Raw genomic sequence first — 26,757 nt, 5'->3', positions numbered from 1 at the left:
CCCCCTTTCTGTCTGTGTGTCCTCGTGCGCCTGCGTGAAGCTGACACACATGCACACACATGCACACGCGCGCGCACAGATGAAAGACTGGACCGGCAGAGAGAGAGAGGGAGAGAGGGATAGAGAGAGAGAGAGAGAGAGACGGTAACGGTACCAGTGATGATGGCGCGCGCGGGATCACGGTAACGTAAGAGCAGCAGCATCAGCACCGGGAGGAGGAGGAGGATGCAGCAGCAGCATCAGTGATCGGTACCGGGAGCAGGGAAACACATCCGTCTGTCCGCGAGCTCCACACACACACACACACACACACACATCTGATGTGAAGCCGCAGGGATGGACGGGTGAGGAGGAGGAGGAGGAGGAGGCGCGAGGAGCGGAGCGAGCGACGCTACTAACGGAGGAGAGTCCGCGAGGAAGAGGAGGAGGAGGAGGAGGATGAATCCGACTGATGGAGGAGGAGAAGCGGGCCAGGACGGCCTCGCGACGGCGGGTAGGATGTGTGTGTGTGTGTGTGTGTGTAGTAGGAGCTGCTGTCGCCATGATGCCTCCACATCCGCCCATTGACTCACTCAATGTGTGTGTGCGTGAGGATGGAGGACCGTGTGAAGGCCTGTGTGTGTGTGTGTGTGTGTGTGTGACATGAAACGATCAAATCGTGTGCATTTTAATCGCGATTTAAAAAAATCGGCCCCACTGTAAAGTCCAGCGTGGTGATTTTTGACGTTATCGTGACCACTGTGAACGTGGAAATCCTTCATATTTCAGGTGAATGACTTCAAAAACGCACCAGCATACAGTCCTAGAGATTTATACTGGCGTGCCACAAGGGGGAGCTGCATCTCTCCAGTCACTGCAGGAACTTTATTTCTTAAAGAAAATTTAAATATTATTATAATTATTTATTTACTGTAACATAAAGTTTGTATTAACATATATATATATATATATATATATATATATTTGTAACATTACAACATTTTATAACGTTTTGTCACGAGTAACAGTAACTTTGTGTTTTACATTAAACCTGATTAACTTCTTTATAATATCACATTTTTTGGGATAAAATGAGTAATTTTTTGTCACATTTTATAAAAAATGTGGTGACGTGTTTTTGTGTCGTTACAAAAATAGTACAACAACTAACTTAAGTCAAGTTTGGTAACATTTACATGTTTTTGTTTCATAAAAATTAATTTTTTGGTAAAATTAAGTTTTAGTAGTTATTTACATGTTTTTTATGAGTTCAACATATACATATGTTAATTTTGGTGACATAAAGTTTTTGTAACTTACAGTATTTTAGAGTAACAGCGTTTTGTTTTACATTTAACTTCTTTGAAATATCTCAATTCTTTTGGAGTAAAACAGTATGGTAAGTTGGTGGTAAGGGGGTGGAGCTTGACAGGCTCCACCCACGACAGTCCGCTGACTGGGCGCCAGAAAAAAGATGGGTGTAAAAATCACATGGAAGTTTGTTCAGGATTAAATAAAAGTACAGTTCAAACACAAGCCTGATCCTGGACTGTACCAGACTGACACGAGACACAGTTTGTCTCATGTTGGACAGCAGCTGTTTCAGTTTGATTGACAGCTGATCAGTGTCTCAGAGGACCTTCTTCTCCCTGTTCCTCTCTTACACTCACATTAAACGCTTTGACGTCTTCTTCTCGATACTTTTTAAGGTTTTAGTTTCATTATTTTTTCTGAGAAGTTCACGATCTCACTCACTCGCAATAAGCCCCACCCCCTCTCATCCAAATAAGGTGGCAAAGGAAGCTAATGATAAACGTTAGCCTGAGGATTCAAGTGTGTCCTCTGAGGAGAAGGATTCAAGGACATGAGTGAAGGATTCAAGGACACGAGTGAAGTCAGTGAGCTTCCTGTTTTGAGCGCCCGTCGCAGTTTCAAGCTGCTAATGTGAAACGTTTATGGCTCTCAGTGTGTGTGTGTGTGTGTGGGATCACACGCACACACACACACACACACATTCTGGCACAGTGTCCTCACTGACACCAACACTCATACTGAACTTAAACACAGGTCCATACATAGTAATACACACACACACACACACACACACACAGCTACTCTTGTCAGGACCCTGCTTTGACTTCCATTCATTTAAACAATACATACTCAGTCCTAATCCCTGAACCAGGTTTTGGCCTCCATGAGGACTCCTGGTCGCTATGGTTACCGGTTGTTTTTGTAAACATTTAACCTGTAACGTCGGCCATCTTGATTTGTCAGCTTCAGGTAAAGTGGAGAGTGTGAGAGCGGCCGATGTCCTGACTGTGCTGAGAGAGAAGGTGGCCTTTGTGTCAGGTAACACACACACACACACATGCGCACATGCGCACACGCGTACACACAGGTTAACCGGGGGTGTGTCCTCCCTCCAGGTGGGCGGGACAAACGAGGCGGACCAATCCTGACTTTTCCTGCCAGAACCAATCATGATCGAATAAAACAGGAGGACCTGAGTCGTCTCGTCACTTACCTGTCCACTGTCCCCAGGTACACACACACGCACACACACATGTCTCTGACCTGTCCACTGTCCCCAGGTACACACACACACACACACGTCTCTGACCTGTCCACTGTCCCCAGGTACACACACACACACACACACACACACGCGTCTCTGACCTCTTCACTGTCCCCAGGTACACACACACACACACGTCCCTGACCTGTCCACTGTCCCCAGGTACACACACACGCACGTCTCTGACCTGTCCACTGTCCCCAGGTACACACACACACACACACACGTCTCTGTCCTGTCCTCACTGTCTCTGTGCCTCCGTGTGTGTCAGTGAGGATGTCCGTGGACGTGGCTTCACCGTGGTGGTGGACATGCGGGGCAGTAAGTGGGACAGCGTGAAGCCGGTGCTGAGGACGCTGCAGGAGACGTTTTCGTCCAACATCCACACGGCGCTGCTCATCAAACCAGACACTTTCTGGCAGAAGCACAAGACCAACCTGGGCAGTGCCAAACTCAGCTTTGAGGTACTTATACTACCACTGTGTACTAATATTGCCACTGTGTACTCACACTACCACTGTGTACTCACACTACCACTGTATACTACCGCTGTGTACAAATACTACCACTGTGTACTACTGTGTAGTGTCTGTCTGTTTCCTGCTTAAGCAAACTGAAGTGCTAATGCTAACAGATGCTAACTGTTCTACTGCTAAGGCTGACTGAAGTGCTAATGCCAACTGTTTCCTGCATAAGCAAACTGAATTGCTAATGCTAACATATGCTAACTGTTTTACTGCTAAAGCTGACTGAAGTGCTAATGCTAACTGTTTCCTTTTTAAGCAAACTGAAGTGCTAATGCTAACAGATGCTAACTGTTTTACTTCTAAAGCTGACTGAAGTGCTAATGCTAACGGTTTCCTGCTAAGGCAAAGGGAAGTGCTAATGCTAACAGATGCTAACTGTGTTTACAGACCAGCCTGGTGTCGGTGGAGGGTCTGTCGCGGCTCGTCGACCCCTCCCAGCTGACCTCTGACCTGGGCGGTTCTCTGGAGTACGACCACGTGGAGTGGACCGAGCTGCGTTTGGGTCTGGAGGAGTTCTCGGGAGCTGCCACGCAGCTGCTCGCCCAGCTGGAGCAGCTGGAGTCTGGACTGAACCGGACACCAGAGCCCCAGGACGTGGACGAGGCCCGAAAGTAAGAGCTCAGCAGATCCCGATCTGATCACCGATCGATTATTGACGATGTTAACGAGTTCTCGTCACTCTCAGACTCCTGGAGGAACACGGACGTCTCCGGAACACAATCGCCACAGCTCCAGTCGACGCCCTCGACCGAGAGGGGCGGAGTCTGCTGCAGCGCATGCGCCTGGGCCCCTCGCACGGCGACGCCACTAACGAAGGCGGTGGTGGAAGCCACGGCAGCTGGCTGTCGGGCGGCGCAGACTTCCAGAGTGTGGCGCCGAAGGTCTCGTCTCTGTTGGACCGCCTGCAGGCGTCTCGCACTCACCTGCTGCAGAGCTGGAGCGACAGGAAGCTGCACCTGGACCAGGTCCTGCAGCTGCACCTGTTCCAACAGGACGCCACCAAGGTAACGATCCACGCGGGATCACCGAGAGAGACGGGGCAGCTGTAGGCGGAGCTAACCTTCTTCTGTCTGTCATCTCACCTGCAGATGTCACAGTGGATCGCCCACAGTAAAGACCTGTTCACACAGAGCCTGGTCCAGGTCGGACAGAACCACCAGCACGCCCTGGACCTCCAGACCCAGCACCAGCACTTCACTGCTAACTGCATGGTCAGTGTGTGAGTGTGTGTGTGTGTGTGTGTGTGTGTGTGTGTGTGTGTGAGTGTGAGTTGTGTGTGTGTGTGTGTGGACAGAACGGCAGTGTGAACGTGGACAGTGTGGTTACAGTGGCAGCGAGGCTCGCGGACGCCGGTCACTACGGTGCAGAGCGGATCGCCATGGTGTCGTCACGGTTACAGGACGACTGGAAGTCCCTGACGACCGCACTGGAGGAGCGCAGCAACACACTCGCCATGGCAACCGGCTTCCACCAGGGGGCAGAGCAGGTGATTGACACACGTGTGATTGTACCTGTGTGTCTGCATCTTATGTTTCCTGTCTCACCGTCTCTCCCTATCCTCCTGTCTGTCTCTCTGTCCAGTTCCTGCTGAAGGTTGAAGGCTGGGTCCAGACGTGTTCTGAAGGCTCGTTGCCATCGGCAACCACAGACCTGGAGACTGAGACCAAGAAACACCAGGAGCTCAACGAGGACATATGTGCTAACTACACACAGGTACCTGTCTGTCTGTCTCTCACCTGTCTGTCTGTCTGTCTCACACCTGCCTGTCTGTCTCACACCTGTCTGCCTGTCTCACACCACAGGTCAGTGAGAGTGGTAAAGCATTACTGGACGTCCTGCAGCGTTGCTCGGCAACAGATTGCGACGACTCGGCCTCCAAACCGGACTTTACTGCTGCCACGCACAGCATCATGGGAGTTCTGCACCAGGTCATGCAGGTAGGCCTCACGCCTTCTCCCTGTCTCACTGACACTGAGAGACAGACAGACAGTTGGACACATGAGACGCTCTGTTGGTTGTCTTCTGCAGGGTCACCACGAGGTCGAGGGGGCATGGCAGCACAGGAAGCTCCGCCTCCACCAGCGTCTGCAGTTGTGTGTGTTTCAAAAGGATGTGAGACAGGTAAATCCAGATCAGATTAGATCAGACCAGATCAGATTCTGATGATCTCAAGATTTGAAACAGAAAAACAAATATTGAATCATATTCTGACTTTAATATAGTATTATTAATATAATATATTAATATAATATCGTTTATACAATATTAACTATATTATATTAATATAATATCACTAATTATATTATATTATATTATAATTATATTATATTATATTATATTATATTATATTATATTATATTATATTATAATTATATTATATCATTAATATAATATGAATAATATTTTGTACATGTGTGTGTCAGGTGTTGGACTGGGTGGAGCAGCATGGTCAGGTGTTCCTGAACAAACACAGTGGTGTGGGTAAATCTCTGCACCGAGCGCGAGCTCTGCAGAAACGACACGACGACTTCCAGCAGGTCGCACAGGTAACACACACACACACACCACCTCTGTGTGTGTGTGCGTGTGTGTGTGTGTGCTCATAATGTATCTGCGTGTGTGTGTGTGTGTGTGTGTGTCAGAACACTTACACAAATGCAGAGAAGCTTCTGGAAGCAGCAGATCAGCTGGCTCAGTCTGGAGAGTGTGAGGAGGAGGAGATCTACCAGGCCGCACGTGACTTGGAGCTGCGCATGCAGGTAACAGCAGATCAATAATCAATACATGACGTTTAAACACGTTCACAGTCGTCTTACACATCTGAACATTAAGTTTGTACTCACACCAAACCTCACAGAGAAAACCAGTGATTTCAACTGCTGCTCCTCTGCTGCCTCGTGTGGTCACTGTGTGTCACTGATGTTAATCTGAACGTGGGTTTATAGCTGAATTTTACAAAATAAGACATTTGAACTTAGTGATGGTGTGTGTGCGTGTGTGTGTCTGTGTGTCTGTGTGTGTGTGCGTGTGTGTGTGTGTGTGTGTGCGTGCGTGTGCGTGCGTGTGTGCAGGCGTTCATTCAGAAGGTTGAACAGAGGAAGCTGCTGCTGGATCTCGCTGTTTCCTTCTACACTCACACAAAAGAGGTAACGTGTACACACACACGTAGTGTTGATGTGATGACACATGTGTGTAACCGCGTGCGTGTGTGTGTGTGCGTGCAGCTGTCTGCGTGGATGGACGGCCTGCAGAAGCAGCTGTCCTCAGATGTGTGTGCGTGTCCTGACACTGTGGACACGCTGCAGACGCTCATCAGTCAGCAGCAACAGCAGCAGGCCAACACACAGGTACCCGCTGACCCCGCCCACCCAACACAAACCTAACACCTCCTGACCTCTAACTAACCTGTGACCCCTGACCCCGCAGGAGGCAGCGATGAGCGTCATCAGAGAAGGAGAAGACCTCATCCTGCAGCTCAGGTGCGTTTGATTTACACGTCACCGCCGCACAGCCTGTAGTGCACTTGTCTGCGTCGGGTGTGCTTGTTTTTGATTTCATGGCAGCTCCAGTCACGGTGGAGGAGGTGTTTTTGTTCTGCTTGGGTGCGTTTGATTTGTATACCTCTGTAAGGACAGTGAAGTCTGTGCGGGTGCGCTTGTTTTTGACTTCATTACAGCTATGAGGCGGATAACTAGTGAGACCCACTCACTAGTTATCCGCGCTTGTTCCTCACTTTGAGAAGCCTACATGGGTGCGTTTGTTTTTCTCACTTGAACGAGTTGAAGTCATGGTGGATGAGTTTTTGTTTTCTGCATGGGTGCGCTTGTTTCTCACTTTGTGAACCCTATGTGGGTGCGTTTGATTCACTGCTCTTTGCACAGTGTCGCCACTGATGATGGATGGTGCGCTTGTTTTGTTGATCAGCGCTTGCAGGAGCATTTGTTTGGGTTTTATCAGTGCTTATTAACATTCTGTGTGGGTGCGTTTGTTTCAGGCCTCAGGGCAGCTCAGTGGCACACGTGGAGTCTGTGCTGCAGCAGCTGGAGGAGTCTCATGTTCAGCTGGAGGACCTTTTTCACCAGAAGAAGATTCGCCTGGACGTTCACCTGCAGCTCCGGATCCTGCAGCAGTGCACGCTGGAGGTTCTTCTTCTTCTTTTTCTCCTTCTTTTTCTTCTTCTTCTTCTCCTTCTCCTTCTCCTTCTTCTTCTTCTTCTCCTTCTTCTCCTTCTTCTTCCTCTCCTTCTTCTTTATCCTTGAATCCGTCTGTGTGTCCTGCAGGTGACCGGGGAGATGGACGCGTGGAAGCAGGACCTGCAGAAGCAGACTCAGGACTTCTCCTCAGAGAAGCTCGCGTCGCCGCGGCTCACTGACGTCAACCCGGACAACCTAGCCCTGGGCCAGTCGCGGCTGGTGGAGGCTAGCGCCGAGGCGCTAACACTAGCGCAGCAGCGCATACACAGGTAAAGAAGCGCGGACACGCCCTCAGACTGATGACATCATCGTGAGGTTTATGATTGACAGACTGTGGTCCTCAGGCACATGGAGCGCCGGCTCGCCATGAACAACATGGTCTATGAGGTCATCCAGCAAGGTCACGACCTTCAGCAGTACATCACCGAGGTCCAGGCGTCAGGTCAGTTTCTGCTTTTGCTCACACAATATGTCATGCTAACATGCTAACGATGACATTTGAGATAAAGCGTGGACTCATCTGCATATCAGCGAACCCTGACCCACAAGGACCAAGGACTGGACCTTGGAAAGGGACCACACAGTCACTGGTCCTGGTTTAAGGGTGTTACAGTGGTTCAAAGGTTCTTCTGGTGGACCTCGACGTTCTTAAACTGTTAGAACTACTAGAGGTTCATGTAGACCTTGAGGAGCCTCTTCAGGTTCAGATGTTCATTTGAAGGGTTTTAACAAATCCCATGAGTCCATGAGTACTTAATCTGGCTTTAAACCGGGACCTGCAGAGATTCTTATGTTCTAGTGGTAGAGACCCTTCACTGGTTCCTGGGTTTTCATGTGAAGTTTCAGCGGAATTCTTGAGTGGTTTCTAATTACTCTTAAGGGTTTGGTTCCTGAAGAGGTTTCTAATGGTGAAAGGTACTTAAGAGGATTCGGATTTCATAAACTACAATGGAACCACACACACACACACACACAGTCTCCATAGTAAAATCAATATGCTGGTTTCCATGGAGACCAGCTGTGCACCTTAGAGACCAGTTTCCATGGCAACACCATCCCCCTTTTCCCCCTCCCCTCATTCGTTACCATCCACTCCCCCGAAATAATGTGTGTGTGTGCGTGTCAGGGATGGAGCTGTCAGAGACAGAGGGAGGACTCTCTGCTCAGGTGGACGAGCTGCAGCGCCTCCTGCAGGACAAACAGAAGGAGCTGCAGCAGATGGCAGATCACACACACACACACCTGGAGCAGAACCTGCAGCTGAGACACCTGCAGAGTCAGGTCAAACAGGTAACACACACACACACACACACGCGCACACCTCCTGGTGTCCTCGTGTCCTGATGATGTCCTGGTGTCTCAGGTGCTGGGCTGGATCTCTGAGGGTGAGGTCATGTTGTCGTCCTGCATGTTGAACTCCAGCTGTTTATCTGAAGCTGAGCAGCTGCAGCGGGAGCATGAGCGCCTCCAGCAGGCCATCGAGGTAACTGCACTCTCTCTCACACACAGTCACAGTAGTCACGGTAACCATGGTAACGGCATGTCTATCCTGTCCAGGGTCTCCTGCACGCTGACTCTCTGCAGAGAACCCACCAGGTGGCGCTGGCTCTGCAGCAGAGAGCAGAGCTGCTGGTCAGGTCAGTGCTGCCTCCTGCTGGTGGACACATGAATTACAGCTGCTGTAGATTGTCCATGTTTGTTCTCACCATGTGACCTCTGATCTTAGGTCAGGTCACTTCGATCCAGATGCAGTGAGGTCTTGTGCCCAGACGGTGGCGCTGCACTGGCAGACCCTGATGCTGAGGATCGAGGACAGACTCAAACTGGTCAACGCCTCCGCGGCTTTCTACAGGACGTCCCAGCAGGTCACTGTCCCTCCATCTGTCCGTCTGTCCCTCTGTGTGTCCAGCCTGTTTTTACCTGTCCCTGTGTGTGGCGTGCAGGTGTGTGGTGTGTTGGAAAGTCTGGAGCAGGAGTACCGCAGGGAGGAGGACTGGTGTGGAGGCGGAGACCGTCAGCCGGAGCAGCTGCTGCCGCTCGTCAACAAACACATGGAGCAGAAGGAGGCGTTCCTCAAAGTCAGGACACTTTGTCTTTTGTCTTCACGCTGACGTCAAACACTCGCACTGACGTCGTCCACTAAACGCTAACTCTTCCGTTTCCATGGCGACAGGCCTGCACGCTCGCCAGACGGAACGCCGAGGTGTTCCTCAAGTACATCCACCGCAACAGCGTCACCATGGCCAACATCTCCGGGCACAATGTCACCGTCTCCGGGGTGACCGGGGTCACAGAGGTCACGGGGCACTCCAGGGTCCCAGAGCAACAGGTCAAAGGTGATCAAAAAAAAACTGAAATGAAAGTGGGCCCAGGATAGAACCCTGAGGAACACCGGGTTCTTTTAGATGAAGACTCAGGTGTGTGTGTGTGTGTGTGGAAACAGGCATCCTCAGTGAGCTGCTCCAGAGAGAAAACAGAGTCCTTCACTTCTGGACTCTGAAGAAGCGACGACTGGATCAGTGTCAGCAGTACCTGATGTTCCAGAGCCACGCCCAGCAGGTACACATCAAATGACTCTGAGTACTCTGACAACGACACGTTTGGTTACTTTTACAAACAGAAACTGAAGACGTGGACAAAGACAGACTTACAGTAGCCAACCACCTGTCTCTGATTGTCTTTAAAAGAATTTGAGATCAAGTGTGGAATCATCTAAAAAAAACTCATCAGGTTATATAAGGAGAAAAGGACCAAGGACAGAACCATGGAAAGAGACCACACTGGCCACTGGTCCTGGTTTAAAGGGAGTTCCAGTGGTGTTTGATAGAACTCCAAAGGTTCTCCTGGTGGACCCAGAGGTTTAGGGAGTTCGTGAGGAGCTTCCAGGGGTTCAGATGGTCATTTAAGGGTTTTCACTAAGAGTCTTTTTAGGTCCTTGAGTAGTTTGTTAGACCACGGCCTACAGAGATTCCTGTGCTGCTTCCTGGAGGAAATCAGGTGGTCATTTAAGGGTTTTCAGTGGTTTCTGGTTCTTCAAGTGAGGTTTTCAGAGAGTTCTTGCGTGGTTCCGAATTATTCTTAAGGGTTGAGTATAATCTATGAACTGTTGTCCTTAACTGTGTCCTTTCATCGCAGGCTCTGGATTGGCTGCAGCAATCAGGTGACCACTACCTGGTCACGCACACTTCCCCGGGGGTAAATATGGCCGAAACCCAGGAGCTGTTAAACCAGCACAGAGAGTTCTGCGTCTCCGCCAAGGTGAGAAAACATCGCAACTCAACACCAACAATCTTAAAACTCCCAAACTCAATGTGACGACAATGTTGTTCGCTACTTCCTGTTAGCACACGCAGGAGAAGGTTCACCTGCTGATCCAGCTGGCCGAGAGCATGCTCGCTAAAGGCCACGCCCACCGCACTGAGCTGCGCCGCTGCGTCTCCGCCGTGGACAAGCGCTACCGTGACTTCACCGTCAGGATGGGACAGTACCGCCACCTGCTGGAGACGGCGCTAGGAGGATGCTCACAGGTTAGCGTTGAGAGTTAGCGATGCATGTGTTTACGGTGTTTTTAGAAAGCAGCGCTGATGACGTGTGACATACGGTGGCTCTGACAGGACAATAAAGACCTGGAGCTGGAGCTGATCCCCAACAGCCTGTCTGACTCTGACCCCGAGGTCAACCTGTCCGACCCCAGCCACCAGGTCAGCGACGAGAAGAGACGCTCGGCACGCAAGAAAGAGTGAGTCCCTAACAGTCGCTCACAGTCGCTAACAGTCGCTAACCCAGCGGTGCTCGTACGAAGCTTGCCGGTGTTTCCGATAAACGTGTGTTTGTTTGTTTTGTCAGATACATCATGGCCGAACTTCTTCAGACTGAACGAGTTTACGTCAGAGACCTGCAGGAGTGCATCGAGGTAAGCGACGCGATCACGTGATCACGTGTTTGTGCTGAGTCAGAGTCAGGGTTAGGTAACCCTGCGGGGACACAGGTGCTGCTGGTCCTCTGCTGCCTCATGTGGTCACTTTGTGTCACTGACGTCAAACTGAATGAAGTGACAAAATCAGACATTAGAACTCAGTGATGGAGGATCAACAACTCCTGTGCGTGCGTGTGTGTGAGAGAGTGAGTGTGTGTGTGTGTGAGAGGTGTGTGTGTGTGTGAGGAGAGTGTGTGTGTGTGTGGTGTGTGTGAGAGGTGAGAGTGAGTGTGTGTGTGTGAGAGAGTGAGGTGTGTGTGTGTGAGAGGTGAGGTGTGTGTGTGTGTGAGAGTGAGTGTGTGTGTGAGAGAGTGAGAGTGAGTGTGTGTGTGTGAGAGAGTGAGGGAGTGGTTCACACACTTCAACTACCTTTACTAATACATACTTTAAAGCAGTAGTACTACAGTACAGTGGGTACTGCTGCCTCCTGGTGGTGATGTTGTGTCTCCTCGTGCAGACGTACCTGTGGGAGATGACAAGCGGCTCCGAGGACGTCCCACTTGGTCTCAGCAACAAAGACGACATCGTGTTCGGGAACATCCAGGACATCTATGAGTTCCACAACAGGTACAGTCAGTGACACTGCAGTACAAGTACTACACAATACTACACTACACCATGTGTAATCCTGGAAGTGTAGTAATCCACTCCTCTGTGTGTGTGTGCGTGTGTGTGCAGTATTTTCCTGAAGGAGCTGGAAAACTACGAACAGCTCCCTGAAGACGTGGGACACTGCTTCGTTACCTGGGTAACACATTTGTTGTGCTTGTAAAGAAAAATAAAAAGCGAGTTAAGGTGACGTGAAATAAAGACGTGAAACGTTTGCTGCGACAGGCGGATAAATTCCACATGTACGTCACGTACTGCAGAAACAAGCCCGACTCCAGTTTACTCATCCAGCAGCACGGCGCCGGCTTCTTCGAGGTTTGTTCCCTTTATTTCAGTCATGCTTTCACCTGTGGCTGTTGTTGTTGTTGTTGTTGCTGTTGCTGTTGTTGTTGTTTACAGTGGTGTTTGTGTTGCAGGAGGTGCAGAGACGACACGGCCTGGTTAACTCCATCTCCTCAGCTCTGATCAAACCTGTGCAGAGAATCACTAAATACCAGCTGCTGCTCAAGGTAACACACGCACACGCGCACACGCACACACACACACACACACACTTCTAATTCGAGTTCTGTATAATCTCGTGCACTGTGACATGATATATGCGTGCGTGCGTGCGTGTGCAGGAGCTGTTAGCGTGCTGTGAGGAGGGTAAAGGTGAGATTAAAGAAGGACTCGACGTGATGCTCAGCGTTCCCAAGAGAGCTAACGATGCTATGCACGTTAGCATGTTAGAAGGTAACACAGGTCTTTTATTTTCTTAAAAAAATAAATGTGGTTGTGTATGATGTCATGTTGGCAACAAAGAGGTGACACACTCATGATGTTTCACAATAAAGGCCTTTTAGAGTTGTGTCCGGAGGCTTGGGGGCTTTTATTTTGAAAAAGCTAGAGGAATCTCAAGCAGTTTTTTCTCAATAAAAGCCCTGAAGCAGTTTCAGAATAAAAGTTTTTTTGTTATCTGTACCTGATGGGGCTTTTATTGTGAAGCCTCTGAGGTCTGTGACCTTTATTTTGTCCTCGCCTCTGACCTCTGACCGGTCACGTGACTCCTCCACCTCAGGTCTGGAGGAGGGTCTGGAGGTCCAGGGCGAGCTCCTCCTCCAGGACTCCTTCCTGGTTTGGGAGCCCAAGTCCCTGATCAGGAAGGGGCGGGACCGACACCTCTTCCTGTTTGAGCTGTCACTCATCTTCAGTAAAGAGATCAAAGACTCGTCAGGACGAACCAAATACCTGTACAAGAGCAGACTGAGGGTAACACACACACACACACACACGATGATAATGATGCTGATGATGATGATGATGATCACGTGTACATGTCACTTCCTGTCAGACGTCAGAGCTCGGTGTTACAGAACACATCGAGGGAGATCCATGTAAGTTTGCTCTGTGGGTCGGACGAACGCCGACGTCTGACAACAAGACTGTTCTGAAGGTACGAGTTTGTGATGAGTCTGATGAATGTGATGATTGTGATGAGTCTGATGAATGTGATGAATGTGATGAGTCTGATGAATGTGATGAGTCTGATGAATGTGATGAGTGTGATGAGTCTGATGAATGTGATGTGATGAATGTGATGAGTGAATGTGATGAATGTGATGAGTGTGATGAATGTGATGATGTGATGAGTGTGATGAATGTGAGTCTGATGAATGTGATGAATGTGATGAATGTGATGAGTCTGATGAATGTGATGAGTGTGATATGTGATGAGTCTGAATGTGATGAATGTGATGAGTCTGATGAATGTGATGAATGTGATGAGTGTGATGAATGTGATGAGTCTGATGAATGTGATGAGTCTGATGGATCCGATGAGTTTAGTAACTGTCATTTGATGGATCCGATGAGTTTGGTAACAGTCTCATTTGATGGATCCGATGAGTGTGATGAGTCTGATGAATGTGATGAGTCTGATAAATGTGATGAATGTGATGAATGTGATGAATGCGATGAGTGTGATGAATGTGATGAGTCTGATGAATGTGATGAGTCCGATTAGTTTGGTAACAGTCTCATTTGATGGATCCGATGAGTGTGATGAGTTTAGTAACAGTCTCAGTCTTTGTCGCTAAACACTCTCGTACATTCCGTTGCGATGGCGTGGTTCTGTCTGTAGGCGGCATCTCTGGAGCTGAAGCAGGAGTGGGTCCGCAGTATTCGTCAGGTGATCCAGGAGAGGCGGGGCCACCTGCGTGGGGCGCTGCGGGAGCCCATCCCCCTCCCTAAGACACCAAACCCCACACTGGGACGACAGCGCAGCATCAGCCGCAGGTCAGTCTGTGAACCACCGTGTGGACACATGTCCACACACTGACTTTACAAACAGGAAGTTAAAACAAAAGTTGAATGTATTTTTTTGAAAGGGAGACGAGTGAGGACGCAGACAGTCTGGGAGACGCGAGCAGTCAACCAGACACCGTGTCCATCGCCTCGAGGACATCACAGAACACTGCAGACAGTGACAAGGTAACACACACACACACAGAGTGAGTGTGTAGAGGGGTGTGTCTGTTAGAGTGATGACCTCATCACTGCTGCTGCAGCTGGCTGGGCGTGTGTGTGTATGAGGGAGTGTCCTCTGCTCTGTGTCCTCATGTCCTCACAAACCTTCTTCTCGTCTCTCCTGCTCTTCTTCACTCGAGGTATGTTTGGTTTGTTTTACCTGAGAATCTTTAGCAGAGGGCGGAGCTAGAGCCCTGACCTATAAAGTCTGTCAGCGGTGATCTGTGCAGACAGACAGAGAGACAGACAGACAGACTGACAGTATTTATTTCATATTTACAAAGGGACAATCAGTGAATGTAGACTATATTAAATATATGGTGAATAATAAAGAGTGTATTTATATTTATAGGAAAATAAAGCGACTTTGTTAGAGTAAATGGATCTGTAGAATATAATCCACTCTAATCTAATCCAATCCAATATAATGTATTTCAATCTAATCCATTCAAATATAATTCAATCTAAACTAATATAATCCAATTCAAAATATTCTACTCGAATCAAATCCACTTTAATCTAATTTAATCCAACCCAATCTAATCCTGTCCACTCTATTCTTATCTAATCCAATCCACTCTAATCTATTCCAATCTAATCCAGCCCATTCCAATCTATTCCAATACAATCCACTCTAATCTATTCTAATCTAATCCAATCCACTGTAATCTATTCCAATCTAATCCAGTCCAATTGACTCTAATGTAATCCAATCCACTCTAATCTAATCTGATCCACTCTAATCTAATCTAATCCAATCCACTCTAATATAATCTAATCTCATAAATATTGAGGTGCAGCAGTTGAAACTAGAATATGTCGTATTTGTGTAAATTCACTGTTTTAAACATAACAAATGTGTTAATAATCTGATTAATCTGATTAATCTGATGATGTGAACGGAGCCAAGACTTCATGTTAGAGCCTCCCCCGGCAATCTGACTGTGTGCATGTGTGTGTGTGTTGCAGACTGATCACACAGCTGTGTTTCATTTAGACGGGGAACACCACACTATTCCCTACACACACACACACACACACACAGACACACAGTCATGTGATGTTTTCTACATGTTTCAGCCAATCAGAGCTCAGCTCACACATTTACATTATTTATGTCATTATTATATTTATGAATGTGTTCATTTGTTCAACGTGAAACACAAATGTGAACAGAGCGCCCCCTACAGCATTTAAAGCCTCATGTCACTGCTTGTAATGATGAAAACAACCGCCTGTGTGTGTGTGTGTGTGTGTGTGTGCAGTTGTCTGGTGGCTGTGAGTTAGTTGTGGTGTTGTTAGATTTCTCCACCAGCGCAGCAGGAGAGCTGAGCGTGCGCTGTGGTCAGACGGTGGAGCTGGTGGAGCGCTCGGCAGACAGACCCGGGTGGTGTTTGGCCAGAACCACAGACCAAACTCCACAGCAGGTGAAGATAAACAAATCAAACGCACCCACATGTTCAATGAACACGTCAGTCATCAGCTCGTGTGTTTCTCACCTGCAGGAGGGTTTACTGCCCATGAGCGCCCTCTGCCTGTCACACTCTCACAGTGCAACAGATATGGAGGGGCTGGTCCCGCCCTCCAGCATCTCCTCCACCTGCACCACCACCTCCTCCTCCTGTAACTCCTCCTCCACCACCACCTCCTCCTCCTGTAACTCCTCCTCCTCCGCTGTGAGCGCCGCCAAAGGTGAGTCCACTCTGTGACCTCTGCTGCTGCAGCACTTCCTGTCGGCTCCATGTCACTTCCTGTTTAAACAGAGGGAACTTTAAACATCCTCAGCTCGCCGTGCAGCCACCGTGTCACCGCGTCGCCTGCTTCCTGTGGTTTATAAATGTTTAAACTCATGGTAAACACTGAAGCTTCTCTGCCTGAGGAACAGTCCTGTAACCGAGAAACTTAATCTCACTTTTAATCTGTAATCTGGTTTGTCAAGATGTCTCTCACACACACACACACACACAACTTTGACCCGAGTTTCAGTACAGACTCAAACCACAATCTGCACTTTAACATGCTGACTGTGTGTGTGTGTGTGTGTGTGTGTTACCGTGGCGACCTGCCGAAGACAATGAGCTTCAGTGTAAAAATAGAAAATTGTTTATTGTTTATTTTTATTTTTTTATTTCACCTTTTTAATTTTTATTTTTATTTCCCATATTTCTTTAATCTCATTTGTTTGATTTTTAGTGAAATATTAATCATATATAAATATATGATTATAACCCTTCATTTTAAATCTTCTAAATTTCTAATCTTCCTTTTATTTAAAATATAAGAATAAGAATAATAAAAATTAGTGGTAAGCCACACCCACATGTGTAACCCCGTCTGTTGCCTTTGGCCCCGCCCCCTTGCCCTCCTGACTCAGTGTCGACACTGAGTCAGGGAGACAGTGTCGACAGAGAGAACTCGTCTCTCGCTCTGTGATTGATTACTTTTATTGAATGGACTGAAAAAGAACATGTGGCGGCGGCGGCGCAGCAGCACAGGTGCATGCTGGGATTGCTCTGCTCTGTGGAGGTGGATTGTAAGAGAGGGAGAGGACGAGCGAGGTCGGTATTGATGTGTGTGTGTGTGGGTTAATGAGTGATGAACAAGGTGACTCTCAACCATAACACACACACACACAGACAGGAGGAATGTTAATGTGTGTGTGTGTGTGTGTTAAACAGGACCTGCAGGTTTTCACTTTAATAGGCACACCCAACACACACACACACACACACACACTTGACTACAACATACAAACATTTGTTGACAGTTTTTCATTGTTTATTTATTTGATTTGTTTTTATTGAACGACTTTGATCCGTGTTTTATGTGTTAATTTATTTCATTCAGTTTTTTTAGATAAAATTGTCCATTGTTTCGAATTGTTTCAAACAAGATGTGCTTAAACATTTGCCCCCAAACAAGAAAACCCTTAAAGTTATCCTTAGCATTCATAAATATGAAAAAAAACACCTTAATGTTAGCCAAAAAATAAAGAAATAGCTGAGATTAGCTTTAACAAGTTAGCCAAAAGACAGCTAGCTAAGGTTAGCTTTAACAAGTTAGCCAAAAGACAGTCAGCTGAGGTTAGCTTTAAAAGAGAAGGTAGCTTAAAGCTAGCCTTAGCACAGTTAAAGGTTAGCATAAAAACACAAAAGCACAAAACCTGTGAGAAATTTAAATATTTTTCTATTGTAAAATAGACATAAACTAAAGTACTTTTAACTCATCAGCTGATTGTTCACTTTTTTATTTATTACTTATTTATTATTTACAACGTTCGTTAAAAACTGTAAAATGTTGTAATGTTTACGTTAAATCTTTCATGTTTACATGAAATCTTTCACCTTTACGTTCAATCTGTCACGTTTACGTTCAATATTTCACGTTTACGTTAACTCTTTCATGTTTACATTGAATCTTTCACACATTTATGTTAAATCTTTCACGCTTACGTTAAATCTTTCACGCTTACGTTAAATCTTTCATGTTTACGTTAAATCTTTCATGTTTACGTTAAATCTTTCACACGTTTACGTTAAATCTTTCACACGTTTATGTTAAATCTTTCACATGTTTACGTTAAATCTTTTATGTTTACATTAAATCTTTCACACATTTATGTCAAATCTTTCATGTTTACGTTAAATCTTTCACACATTTACGTCAAATCTTTCATGTTTACATTAAATCTTTCAAACGTTTACGTTAAATCTTTCACACGTTTACGTTAAATCTTTTACGTTTACATTAAATCTTTCACACATTTACGTCAAATCTTTCATGTTTACGTTAAATCTTTCACACATTTACGTCAAATCTTTAATGTTTACATTAAATCTTTCACATGTTTACGTTAAATCTTTCACACGTATACGTTAAATCGCAGATAGTGCAGGAGTGTTCGGCTCTGACGCTCCAGGACTCCACGCTCAGACCGGCGGTGAGTTCACTGGACTTTCCCACCTTCCTGACAGGTCAGTGAAAGCATCACGCGTCACTCACCCTCCTCTGTTTCCTCAGGTGTGTCCTCCCCCACCGTATGTGGGGTGGGCGGGGCTCCAGGGGGCGTTGTGGGCTCTCCGGGACCCAAACGCAGCGGCTCAGGGACAGGAAACACTCTGAAGGTCAGTCCTGAAAACACGTGATAATGATGATGTCATCATCTTCATCATGTGATGGCGATGACATCATCATTGCCATCACATGATGACGTAATTTTTCAGCGTTGGTTGACGAGTCCTGTTCGGAGGCTGAGTCAAGGTAAAGCTGATGGACAGAAGAAACTGCCAATCAGAGCCAGGAGGCGGGACAACAGGCCAGAGCTAACCACACCCCTCACTGTTAATGCCCAGGCGGTACGTTAGCATCAACACACACACACACACACACACACACAGATGACATGTGTTTCCCTTAAAACAACCGTGTGTGTGTGTCTGCAGAAAGTGAGGAAGGAGGAGGCAGGGCAAAGTGGAGGGGAGGAGGAGCCAGAAGAAGAAAGCCACACCCCACTGCCTCCACCCATGCAGATCATCAAAGACCCAAACAATCCAGAGGTACAGGTAGGGGGAGGGGCTTCAACATAAAGATACACTTTGTCATGTGTGACTTCGCACAAACTTTTTTTTTGCTCAATTTGCATATAATCAGCAAATAAAAGTCAATAAATAAAGGTTTAGTTTGTGTATTTTTCTGACAATTTATATAAAAACATTCATAATCATCGACGCTGATCATTCGCAATGATTTTTTTTATGTGTGTATTAATATGTGTGTGTTTGTGTGTTTTGTTTCCTCAGGCTTTGGATTCAGATCAAGGATCAAATGAATCTGACACTGAGCAGAGAAACAAAGCTCTGAGAGGACGCATGTGAGACGCACACACACTTCTACAGTTTATAATATATATAATTATATATATACACACAGTATATATATAATTATATATATATAAACAAATGTAACTGTGTGTCTGTGTGTGTGTGTGTGTGCAGGTTTGTGGTGAATGAAATGGTCCAATCAGAGAAGGACTACGTTAAAGACCTGGCTGTGATCGTAGAGGTGAGACCCTGAAGCTCCGCCCACCTGACGCCAAGACAACAGTTCTGTGGCTGCAATACAACCTGCAGCCTATAGGGGCAATAAGAGGACGCGTGTGTGTGTGTGTGTGTGTGTGTGTGTCAGGGCTTCATGTCCAGGTTGGAGGTCAGAGGAATTCCTGAAGACATGAGAGGAAAAGACAAAATCGTGTTTGGAAACATTCAGCAGATTTATGACTGGCACCGAGAGTAAGATTAACACACGCACGCACGCACGCACACACACGCACACACACGCACACACACAGTGTGACCTCTGACCTCTGAGTGTGTGTGTGTGTCCTTGGTCCAGTTTCTTCCTGGTGGAGTTGGAGCGCTGCGTTCAGAATCACGATCTGCTCACCGACCTCTTCATCAGACACGTGAGTGTGTGACATCACAGCTGCTGCGTCTCCATGACAACCTGACACACCGCAACATAAACAAAGCTGTCATGTCGTCACCGTGATGTCATCGAGTGATGTACTTCCTCTGTGTGTGTGTGTGTGTGTGTGTGTGTGTTAGGAGCGGCGGCTGCACATGTACGTGATTTACTGTCAGAACAAACCCAAGTCAGAGTTCATCGTCATCGAGTACGAGACTTTCTTTGAGGTAAAACACTCATCAATCAATCAATCAATCAAACCATCCATCGATCCACATTTAACCTTTAACTGTCTTTTAGCTAGCCTTTAACTGTCTTTTAGCTAACATTTAACCTTTAACTATCTTTTAGCTAACATTTAACCTTTAACTGTCTTTTAGCTAGCCTTTAACCTTTAACTATCTGGTAGCTAGCCTTTAACTATCTTTTAGCTAGCCTTTAACTGTCTTTTAGCTAGCCTTTAACTATCTTTTAGCTAGCCTTTAACCTTTAACTATCTGGTAGCTAACCTTCAACAGTCTGTTAGCTAACCTTTAACTATCTGTTAGCTAGCCTTTAACTATCTTTTAGCTAACCTTTAACCTTTAACTATCTGGTAGCTAACCTTTAACTGTCTGTTAGCTAACCTTTAACCGTCTGTTAGCTAACCTTTAACTATCTGTTAGTTAACCTTTAACTATTTCTTAGCTAACATTTAAGTATCTTTTAGCTAACCTATGTTTAAGCTAACTTCTAGCTAGGTTTGGTTCTTGTTTTGGACTAACTTTGACCAAACTTTAGCATTCTTGTTTGTAGCTTTAGGATTTGTTTAAGCTGCTTTTTAACAATCGTTTAGCTATTTTTGTCTAACTTTGAGTTAGCTTATGTTTCTTTTGTCTTCAAATGAAATAATGACTTCCTGCAGCTCACACAACCTCTCTCTCTCCGTGTCTCTCTGTGTCTTTCTCTGTGTGTCTTCAGGAGATCCAGCATGAGATCAGCTGCAGGATGTCCATCAGTGATTATTTGATCAAACCCATCCAGAGAATTACAAAGTACCAGCTGCTGTTAAAGGTCAGTGACCTTTGACCTCTTCTCCATGACACACGCCAGTGTTTCAGGATCTTCATCTTTCTCCTCCTCCTCCTCCTCCTCCTCTCCTTCTTCTTCTTCTTCTTCTGTGTCTCACAGGACTTTCTCAAGTACACGTCTAAAGCAGGACTGGACTGTGAGGAGGTGGAGGTGAGTCTGGAAACCCTGCACTGTGATTGGCTGTGTGTCAGCTGAGTGACTCTGTGTGTGTGTGCGTGTGTGTGTGTGTGTGTGTGTGTGTTACAGAAAGCCTTGGACCTGATGTCCTTGGTCCCAAAGCGATGCAACGACATGATGAACCTGGGACGTCTGCAGGGATACGAGGTACGGTGTGTGTTTGATGTGTGTGACGTGTCTAACGTGTGTGCCCACGGTGTGTGTGTGTTTGATGTGTGTCTGTAACGTGTGTGTAATGTGTGTGCCTGCAGTGTGTGTGTAACATGTGTGACGTGTGTGCCCGTGGTGTGTGTGAAGTGTCTAGCGTGTGTGCCCACTGTGTGTGTGTGTGACGTTTGTAACATGTGTGTGACGTGTGTACCGTGTGTCAGCTGTGTGTCAGGTGTGTGTGTGTGGCGTGTGTAACAGCGTGTGGCGTGTGTGTGTGGACCGACGCGTGTAAGCGTGTGTGGCGTGTGGCGTGCGCTTGCGGCGTGTGTGTGACACGTGTGACGCGTGTGGCGCGTGTGTGTGACGCGTGTGGCGCGTGTGTGTGACGCGTGTGGCGCGTGTGTGTGACGCGTGTGTGACGCGTGTGCCCGCGCTGCAGGGGAAGCTGACGTCTCAGGGGAAGCTGCTGCAGCAGGAGACGTTCTGCGTGTGGGAGCAGGACGGCGGCGTGTTGTCCCGCAGTAAAGAGCGTCGTGTCTTCCTGTTCGAGCACATCGTCATCTTCAGCGAGCTTCTGCGCAAAGGCTCCAACAACCCTGGATACCAGTTCAAGAACAGCATCAAGGTCAGAATGACGGCCTTTAAAGAGGACCGGGGTCTGGATCGAACCGGTCTGCCGTGGTGGTTCTAAGTGTGTTGTGCTGTGTCCTCAGGTGAATTACCTGGCAATGCAGGACAGCGTGGACGGCGACCCGTGTAAGTTCCTGCTCTGGTCTCGAGGCTCAGCCGAGCGCTTCACGCTGCAGGCGTCGTCCGCTGGCATCAAGATGACCTGGGTGGAGACCATCGCTGCCCTGCTGGACGCACAGAACAACTTCCTGTCAGGTGACAACGTCCATCCTAAACCTCTGCAACAAACATCTCGCTGATTTATAACCTGAGAACATGCTGGAATCTGATCACCCTTAAATCTTCCCTTGAAATCTGCCTTAAATTGTTCATAAATCATCTTTAAACGTTTCTTTAAATAATCCTTAAATCTCCCTTAAGTCTTCCCTGAATCTTTTATAAATCGTCTTAATCTCTCGTTTTGATTTGTTTTTGTCGTCAGCTGTCAATCGTCCTTTCAAATCCTCTCTGAATCTAAAAAAAATATTTTGAAACCTTCGGTGAATTAGGACCTTGAATCTCCTTGAATCTTCTTGAATCACCACTGACGTCCAGTTTAATCTGGTTCCAGCTCTCCAGTCTCCTATCGAGTACCAGAGGAAGGAGGGCGGGATCTCTGTGACCCGCCCACTGTCGTCAGGGCGACCGCCGTCGGTCCCACCCACGCCTAATGGCCACACCCCTCAGCCTCCAGCCGACAGCGAGCAGGACGAGCAGGTGCGTATTGTTGTCGCTCGGGCCTGTTTCCCGGTGAACGTGTTGATGACATCATCACGGCCTCTGTCCAATCAGGAGCTGGTCCGGGTTCTGCAGGACTTCGTGGCCGTGCGCGAGGACGAGATCTCCGTGTTCCGGGGAGAGAAAGTTCAGATCCTGGCATCAAACCAGCAGGGACAGAGTCTGGTTTACAGACCGGCAAACAGCGACTCACCAGCTGCTGAGGGCTGGGTACCACGCAGCATACTACACACACACACACAATGACACACACTGATACACACACACGCACACACAAACTGACACACACACACACTGACACACACTGATACACACGCACACACACACACACGCACACACACACACTGATATACACACACACCACAAACACACACACACACACACTGATACACACACACACACACTAATACACACACATACTGTGCAAAACAACAGGGTCTCTTATTCATGACATGAAATGGGGCGGAGCCTAAAGGTGGTGACATCACTTATCGACATGACTTCCTGTAACACTGCCGCCTTTATTCTGAAACAGGAAGTAGAATCACTTTTTTCTTTGCTCATTACACAAATTATTTATTACAGAGCCATAATATATATATATACTTTACATTATCACAGACTGTATATTCATGATGTATATTATATTATATTATATTATTATTATTATTATTATTTTTTACAGATTGACAGCCACAAACCAAAGGATGTTTGAAACTGTTGTAATCCAGATTATTCAGACAGAAATATTTAAACATGAACTGGTTTCAATTTGTGTGAAAGTGATCGAATGCTCGATGTCGTCCCAACTTTAGGCTCCACCCACTCACACTCTCTCACACACACCTTCAGCAGCAGGTACTGTTAAACTCCTCCCACCTCGTCCTCTCCAATCAGACGCCCCGTTTTCAGGTCTTGTCTCCGAGCAACCACTCCTTCCCCCGCGATGACATCACAAACTGTTTTCCTGTGGGTCACATGATCACATCGTCGTCAATCAACAACAGACTGATAAACTTTGTGCTGCCGTAGCAACAAGAGACAAAAAGAAAGAAAAGTTTCCTTGAAGAGAAGAAGCAAAAGAAAAAGAAGCTTCATCCTGTGAATAGTGTGTATAAACGGACTGACTGCTACACACACACGCACACACACACACACACCAGTGCATCAACGATGAAGATCATTTCACCTCAGTAGAGAAAAAAGAGAGAAAGTGTTTGTTATGTAAATGTCTGTGTGTGTGTGTGTGTGTGTGTGTGTCTGTGTGTGTGCGTGTCTGTGTGTGTGAGTAAGTCGGTGGTGAAGCGTTGCCATGACGAATTGTGTTTACGGCGATGCCCTGTTTTGTCCTGTTTTTGCCCCTCCCCCCCAACAAACCCCTCCCTCCCTCTCCCACAAACCCCCCCCCACACACACACACACTGTTACCATAGCAACGGGCAGTAGTTTCGGATATTCAGATTATGCATTTTTTCCTGTTTGTGTAAATAGACTCTCGTCTGATTCTGGACGCTGAAAACATGTCTCTGTCTGTCTGTCTGTCTGTCTGTCTGTCAGACAGCAGCAGGAGCAGCAGCAGCACCACCTACTGTGACCGTTTGTTTCCACTAAAACGACTCACTGCTCTCTCTGGTGCCATGCTCAGACAACACCCCGGTCCTTAAGAAGCGACGTTAGAAACGTGTCCAGCAGAGGGCGACACACATGCTGTCACACAAGATCTTTTTCCCCCGTGTCAGCTGGTGAACAGTCAACACTTTTCATTTCATAAACTTGTGTATCATCTGCGTAGAAAGAAATCGCCTTCAAAACGCAACAGACGTCAGCGGTCGATAAGTCATCGATTAAAAACTTCAAAAACTAAAGGAACACGTTAATACTTTCATAATCATGTTATAAAAACTGGAAGCTACCACTTTTACCTCCGGGGGCAGTGTTTACCGTCTCGACGTTGGCGTATAACCTCCAGAACATCTAAGAAAGATCGGAAACATGTTGTGTGATATCAAATAAACACTGACAGCATTTTAAAAGACGTAAAGGTGTTGTGAAAACTAGCGCAGTGTTGGTGATGTGTCGCAATTCCCAAACACTTACGCGCCACAAACGCGGGAATCTCAACGATCCGTCGCGTCGTGAAGGCAGCGCGATTTAGGTGGAAAAAAAACTTCCACTTCAGCAACAGAGAAGGATTTTGTGTCTGCAACGTGTCACACTTTAAAGTCTTCAATTATAGTATTTAAGGTGGAACATAGTGCTCTACAGTGGATTTAAGGTGGAACATTGTGCACTACAGTGGATTTAAGGTGGAATATTGTGCCCTACAGAGCATTTAAGGTGGAACATAGTGCTCAACAGAGCATTTAAGGTGGAATATAGTGCACTGTGGTGGGTTTAGGATAAAGGAGCAAACTACCGAGAGTTTTAGAAAGAAAGTAGTACACTACGCAGGGTTTAGAGTGTTTAAGGGGAAATAGCACACAATAAAGGGTTACAAATGGGAGGTTGTGCTCTACAGACGATGTAGCATACAGTGCATAACGTTTTAAGTGTTAAAGTCGTGGATTGTGGCAGGTTACATGTGGAGAACGGTGTAGGGTGCTGTTTGAGACCTAGCCTTGTTGCCAAAGGGCAAAACTCAACTAACCAATCGAACAGTGTTAAATGTACAGAACTGACAGCTGCTAACTGACTGCTAACAGCTGCTTACAGCTGCTAACAGTGCTCTCTGTTGTCATTTGTAATAAACTTCATTTTTCATCCAAAAGCAAGTGTTAGCGATGTTTGTTATTGTTTGTGTTCATGTCAGAGGCCTTGAGCGTCGACACAGAACTCACCATATATGATTGATATGTACAGAAATCCACCTGAAGCTCATCTGTGTGTTATTTACTGAGTAGCTGGAGTTTATCTGCTAATTTACTGGGACAAAAACACTTTCTACGACAAACTGTGTTGCTCTTTATATTCACATGATTGAGAAAAAACTGTGTGCAAACTGTGAGAAAAATAAACAGTCAGTCAGATTTTCTACAACCACGTGTGCTTTTTGTTTTGTCTGCACTGATTTCCACTTAAATACAATTTATAAACAGAAGAAAGTCTCTCTGAAATGTGAATTATTAGGGTTTAAAGAGGAATATAGTGCTCTAAAGAGAGTTTTAAGTGTAATATAGTGCTCTAAAGAGGGTTTTAATTGGATTTTAAGTGTAATATAGTGATCTAAAGAGGGTTTTAATTGGATTTTAAGTGTAATATAGTGATCTAAAGAGAGTTTTAATTGGATTTTAAGTGTAATATAGTGATCTAAAGAGAGTTATAAGTGGAATATAGTGCTCTAAAGAGAGTTTTAAGTGTAATATAGTGCTCTAAAGAGGGTTTTAATTGGATTTTAAGTGTAATATAGTGATCTAAAGAGAGTTTTAAGTGTAATATAGTGCTCTAAAGAGGGTTTTAATTGGATTTTAAGTGTAATATAGTGCTCTAAAGAGGGTTTTAATTGGTTTAAGTGTAATATAGTGATCTAAAGAGAGTTATAAGTGGAATATAGAGCTCTAAAGAGAGTTATAAGTGGAATACAGAGCTCTAAAAAGAGTTATAAGTGGAATATAGCACTCTAAAGAGAGTTATAAGTGGTATATAGAGCTCTAAAGAGAGTTATAAGTGGAATATAGCTCTCTAAAGAGGCTTATAAGTGGAATATAGCACTCTAAAGAGAGTTATAAGTGGAATATAGTGCTCTTAAGAGAGTTATAGGTGGAATATAGCGCTCTAAAAACAGTTATAAGTGTAATATAGTGCTCTAAAGAGAGTTATAAGTGGAATATAGAGCTCTTAAGAGAGTTATAGATGGAATATAGCGCTCTAAAGACAGTTATAAGTGGAATATAGCTCTCTAAAGACAGTTATAAGTGGAATATAGCGCACTAAAGAGAGTTATAAGTGGAATATAGTGCTCTCTAAAGAGAGCTATATAATACAGCGCTCTAAAGAGAGTTATAAGTGGAATATAGCACTCTAAAGAGAGTTATAAGTGGAATATAGAGCTCTAAAGAGAGTTATAAGTGGAATATAGCTCTCTAAAGAATAAGAATATAGCACTCTAAAGAGAGTTATAAG

At 46.1% G+C, this 26,757-nt stretch overlaps 1 protein-coding gene across 2 annotated transcripts; it reads left to right on the top strand.

The window, feature by feature from the left end:
* Nucleotides 1-94: 94 nt before the first annotated feature.
* LOC122759471 (kalirin-like) lies at nucleotides 95-22,923 on the top strand. 2 transcript variants are annotated; one of them, XM_044014369.1, is made up of 57 exons: nucleotides 95-493; nucleotides 2,257-2,331; nucleotides 2,409-2,523; nucleotides 2,829-3,021; nucleotides 3,472-3,695; nucleotides 3,770-4,088; nucleotides 4,173-4,295; nucleotides 4,379-4,570; nucleotides 4,666-4,797; nucleotides 4,887-5,021; nucleotides 5,113-5,205; nucleotides 5,508-5,630; nucleotides 5,727-5,843; nucleotides 6,156-6,230; nucleotides 6,309-6,431; nucleotides 6,511-6,563; nucleotides 7,079-7,226; nucleotides 7,365-7,546; nucleotides 7,622-7,719; nucleotides 8,404-8,567; nucleotides 8,641-8,760; nucleotides 8,835-8,914; nucleotides 9,004-9,142; nucleotides 9,221-9,355; nucleotides 9,451-9,613; nucleotides 9,721-9,836; nucleotides 10,413-10,535; nucleotides 10,622-10,804; nucleotides 10,892-11,016; nucleotides 11,124-11,190; nucleotides 11,711-11,820; nucleotides 11,932-12,001; nucleotides 12,088-12,177; nucleotides 12,279-12,371; nucleotides 12,486-12,597; nucleotides 12,923-13,113; nucleotides 13,196-13,297; nucleotides 13,985-14,139; nucleotides 14,232-14,334; nucleotides 15,636-15,797; nucleotides 15,876-16,062; nucleotides 18,257-18,310; nucleotides 18,391-18,494; nucleotides 18,594-18,725; nucleotides 18,813-18,932; nucleotides 19,170-19,240; nucleotides 19,365-19,431; nucleotides 19,555-19,658; nucleotides 19,762-19,831; nucleotides 19,974-20,060; nucleotides 20,794-20,886; nucleotides 21,004-21,054; nucleotides 21,151-21,228; nucleotides 21,671-21,856; nucleotides 21,945-22,116; nucleotides 22,472-22,617; nucleotides 22,693-22,923. In XM_044014369.1, exons 1-57 carry the CDS (start codon nucleotides 439-441, stop codon nucleotides 22,882-22,884), a joined length of 7,092 nt encoding a protein of 2,363 aa, XP_043870304.1. In that variant the 5' UTR covers nucleotides 95-438; the 3' UTR covers nucleotides 22,885-22,923. The 2 variants fall into 2 exon arrangements, with proteins under 2 accessions (XP_043870304.1, XP_043870313.1); XM_044014378.1 differs by having other exon boundaries at nucleotides 18,813-18,926; nucleotides 22,693-22,913.
* Nucleotides 22,924-26,757: the final 3,834 nt, after the last annotated feature.

This window comes from Solea senegalensis, linkage group LG2 (genome assembly GCF_019176455.1).
Source record: "Solea senegalensis isolate Sse05_10M linkage group LG2, IFAPA_SoseM_1, whole genome shotgun sequence".
Lineage (NCBI taxonomy): Eukaryota > Metazoa > Chordata > Actinopteri > Pleuronectiformes > Soleidae > Solea > Solea senegalensis.
This window is presented reverse-complemented; position numbering and strand designations above follow the sequence as displayed.

What these genes read in the sequence shown, in the direction of transcription:
- LOC122759471 (XM_044014369.1), top strand. Translation starts at nt 439, where the DNA reads ATGAATCCGACTGATGGAGGAGGAGAAGCGGGCCAGGACGGCCTCGCG. An exon ending in AGAAGGAGGCGTTCCTCAAA is followed by an intron (nt 9,356 to 9,450) that starts GTCAGGACACTT and finishes CCATGGCGACAG; the next exon opens with GCCTGCACGCTCGCCAGACG. An exon ending in ACCTGGCTGTGATCGTAGAG is followed by an intron (nt 19,432 to 19,554) that starts GTGAGACCCTGA and finishes TGTGTGTGTCAG; the next exon opens with GGCTTCATGTCCAGGTTGGA.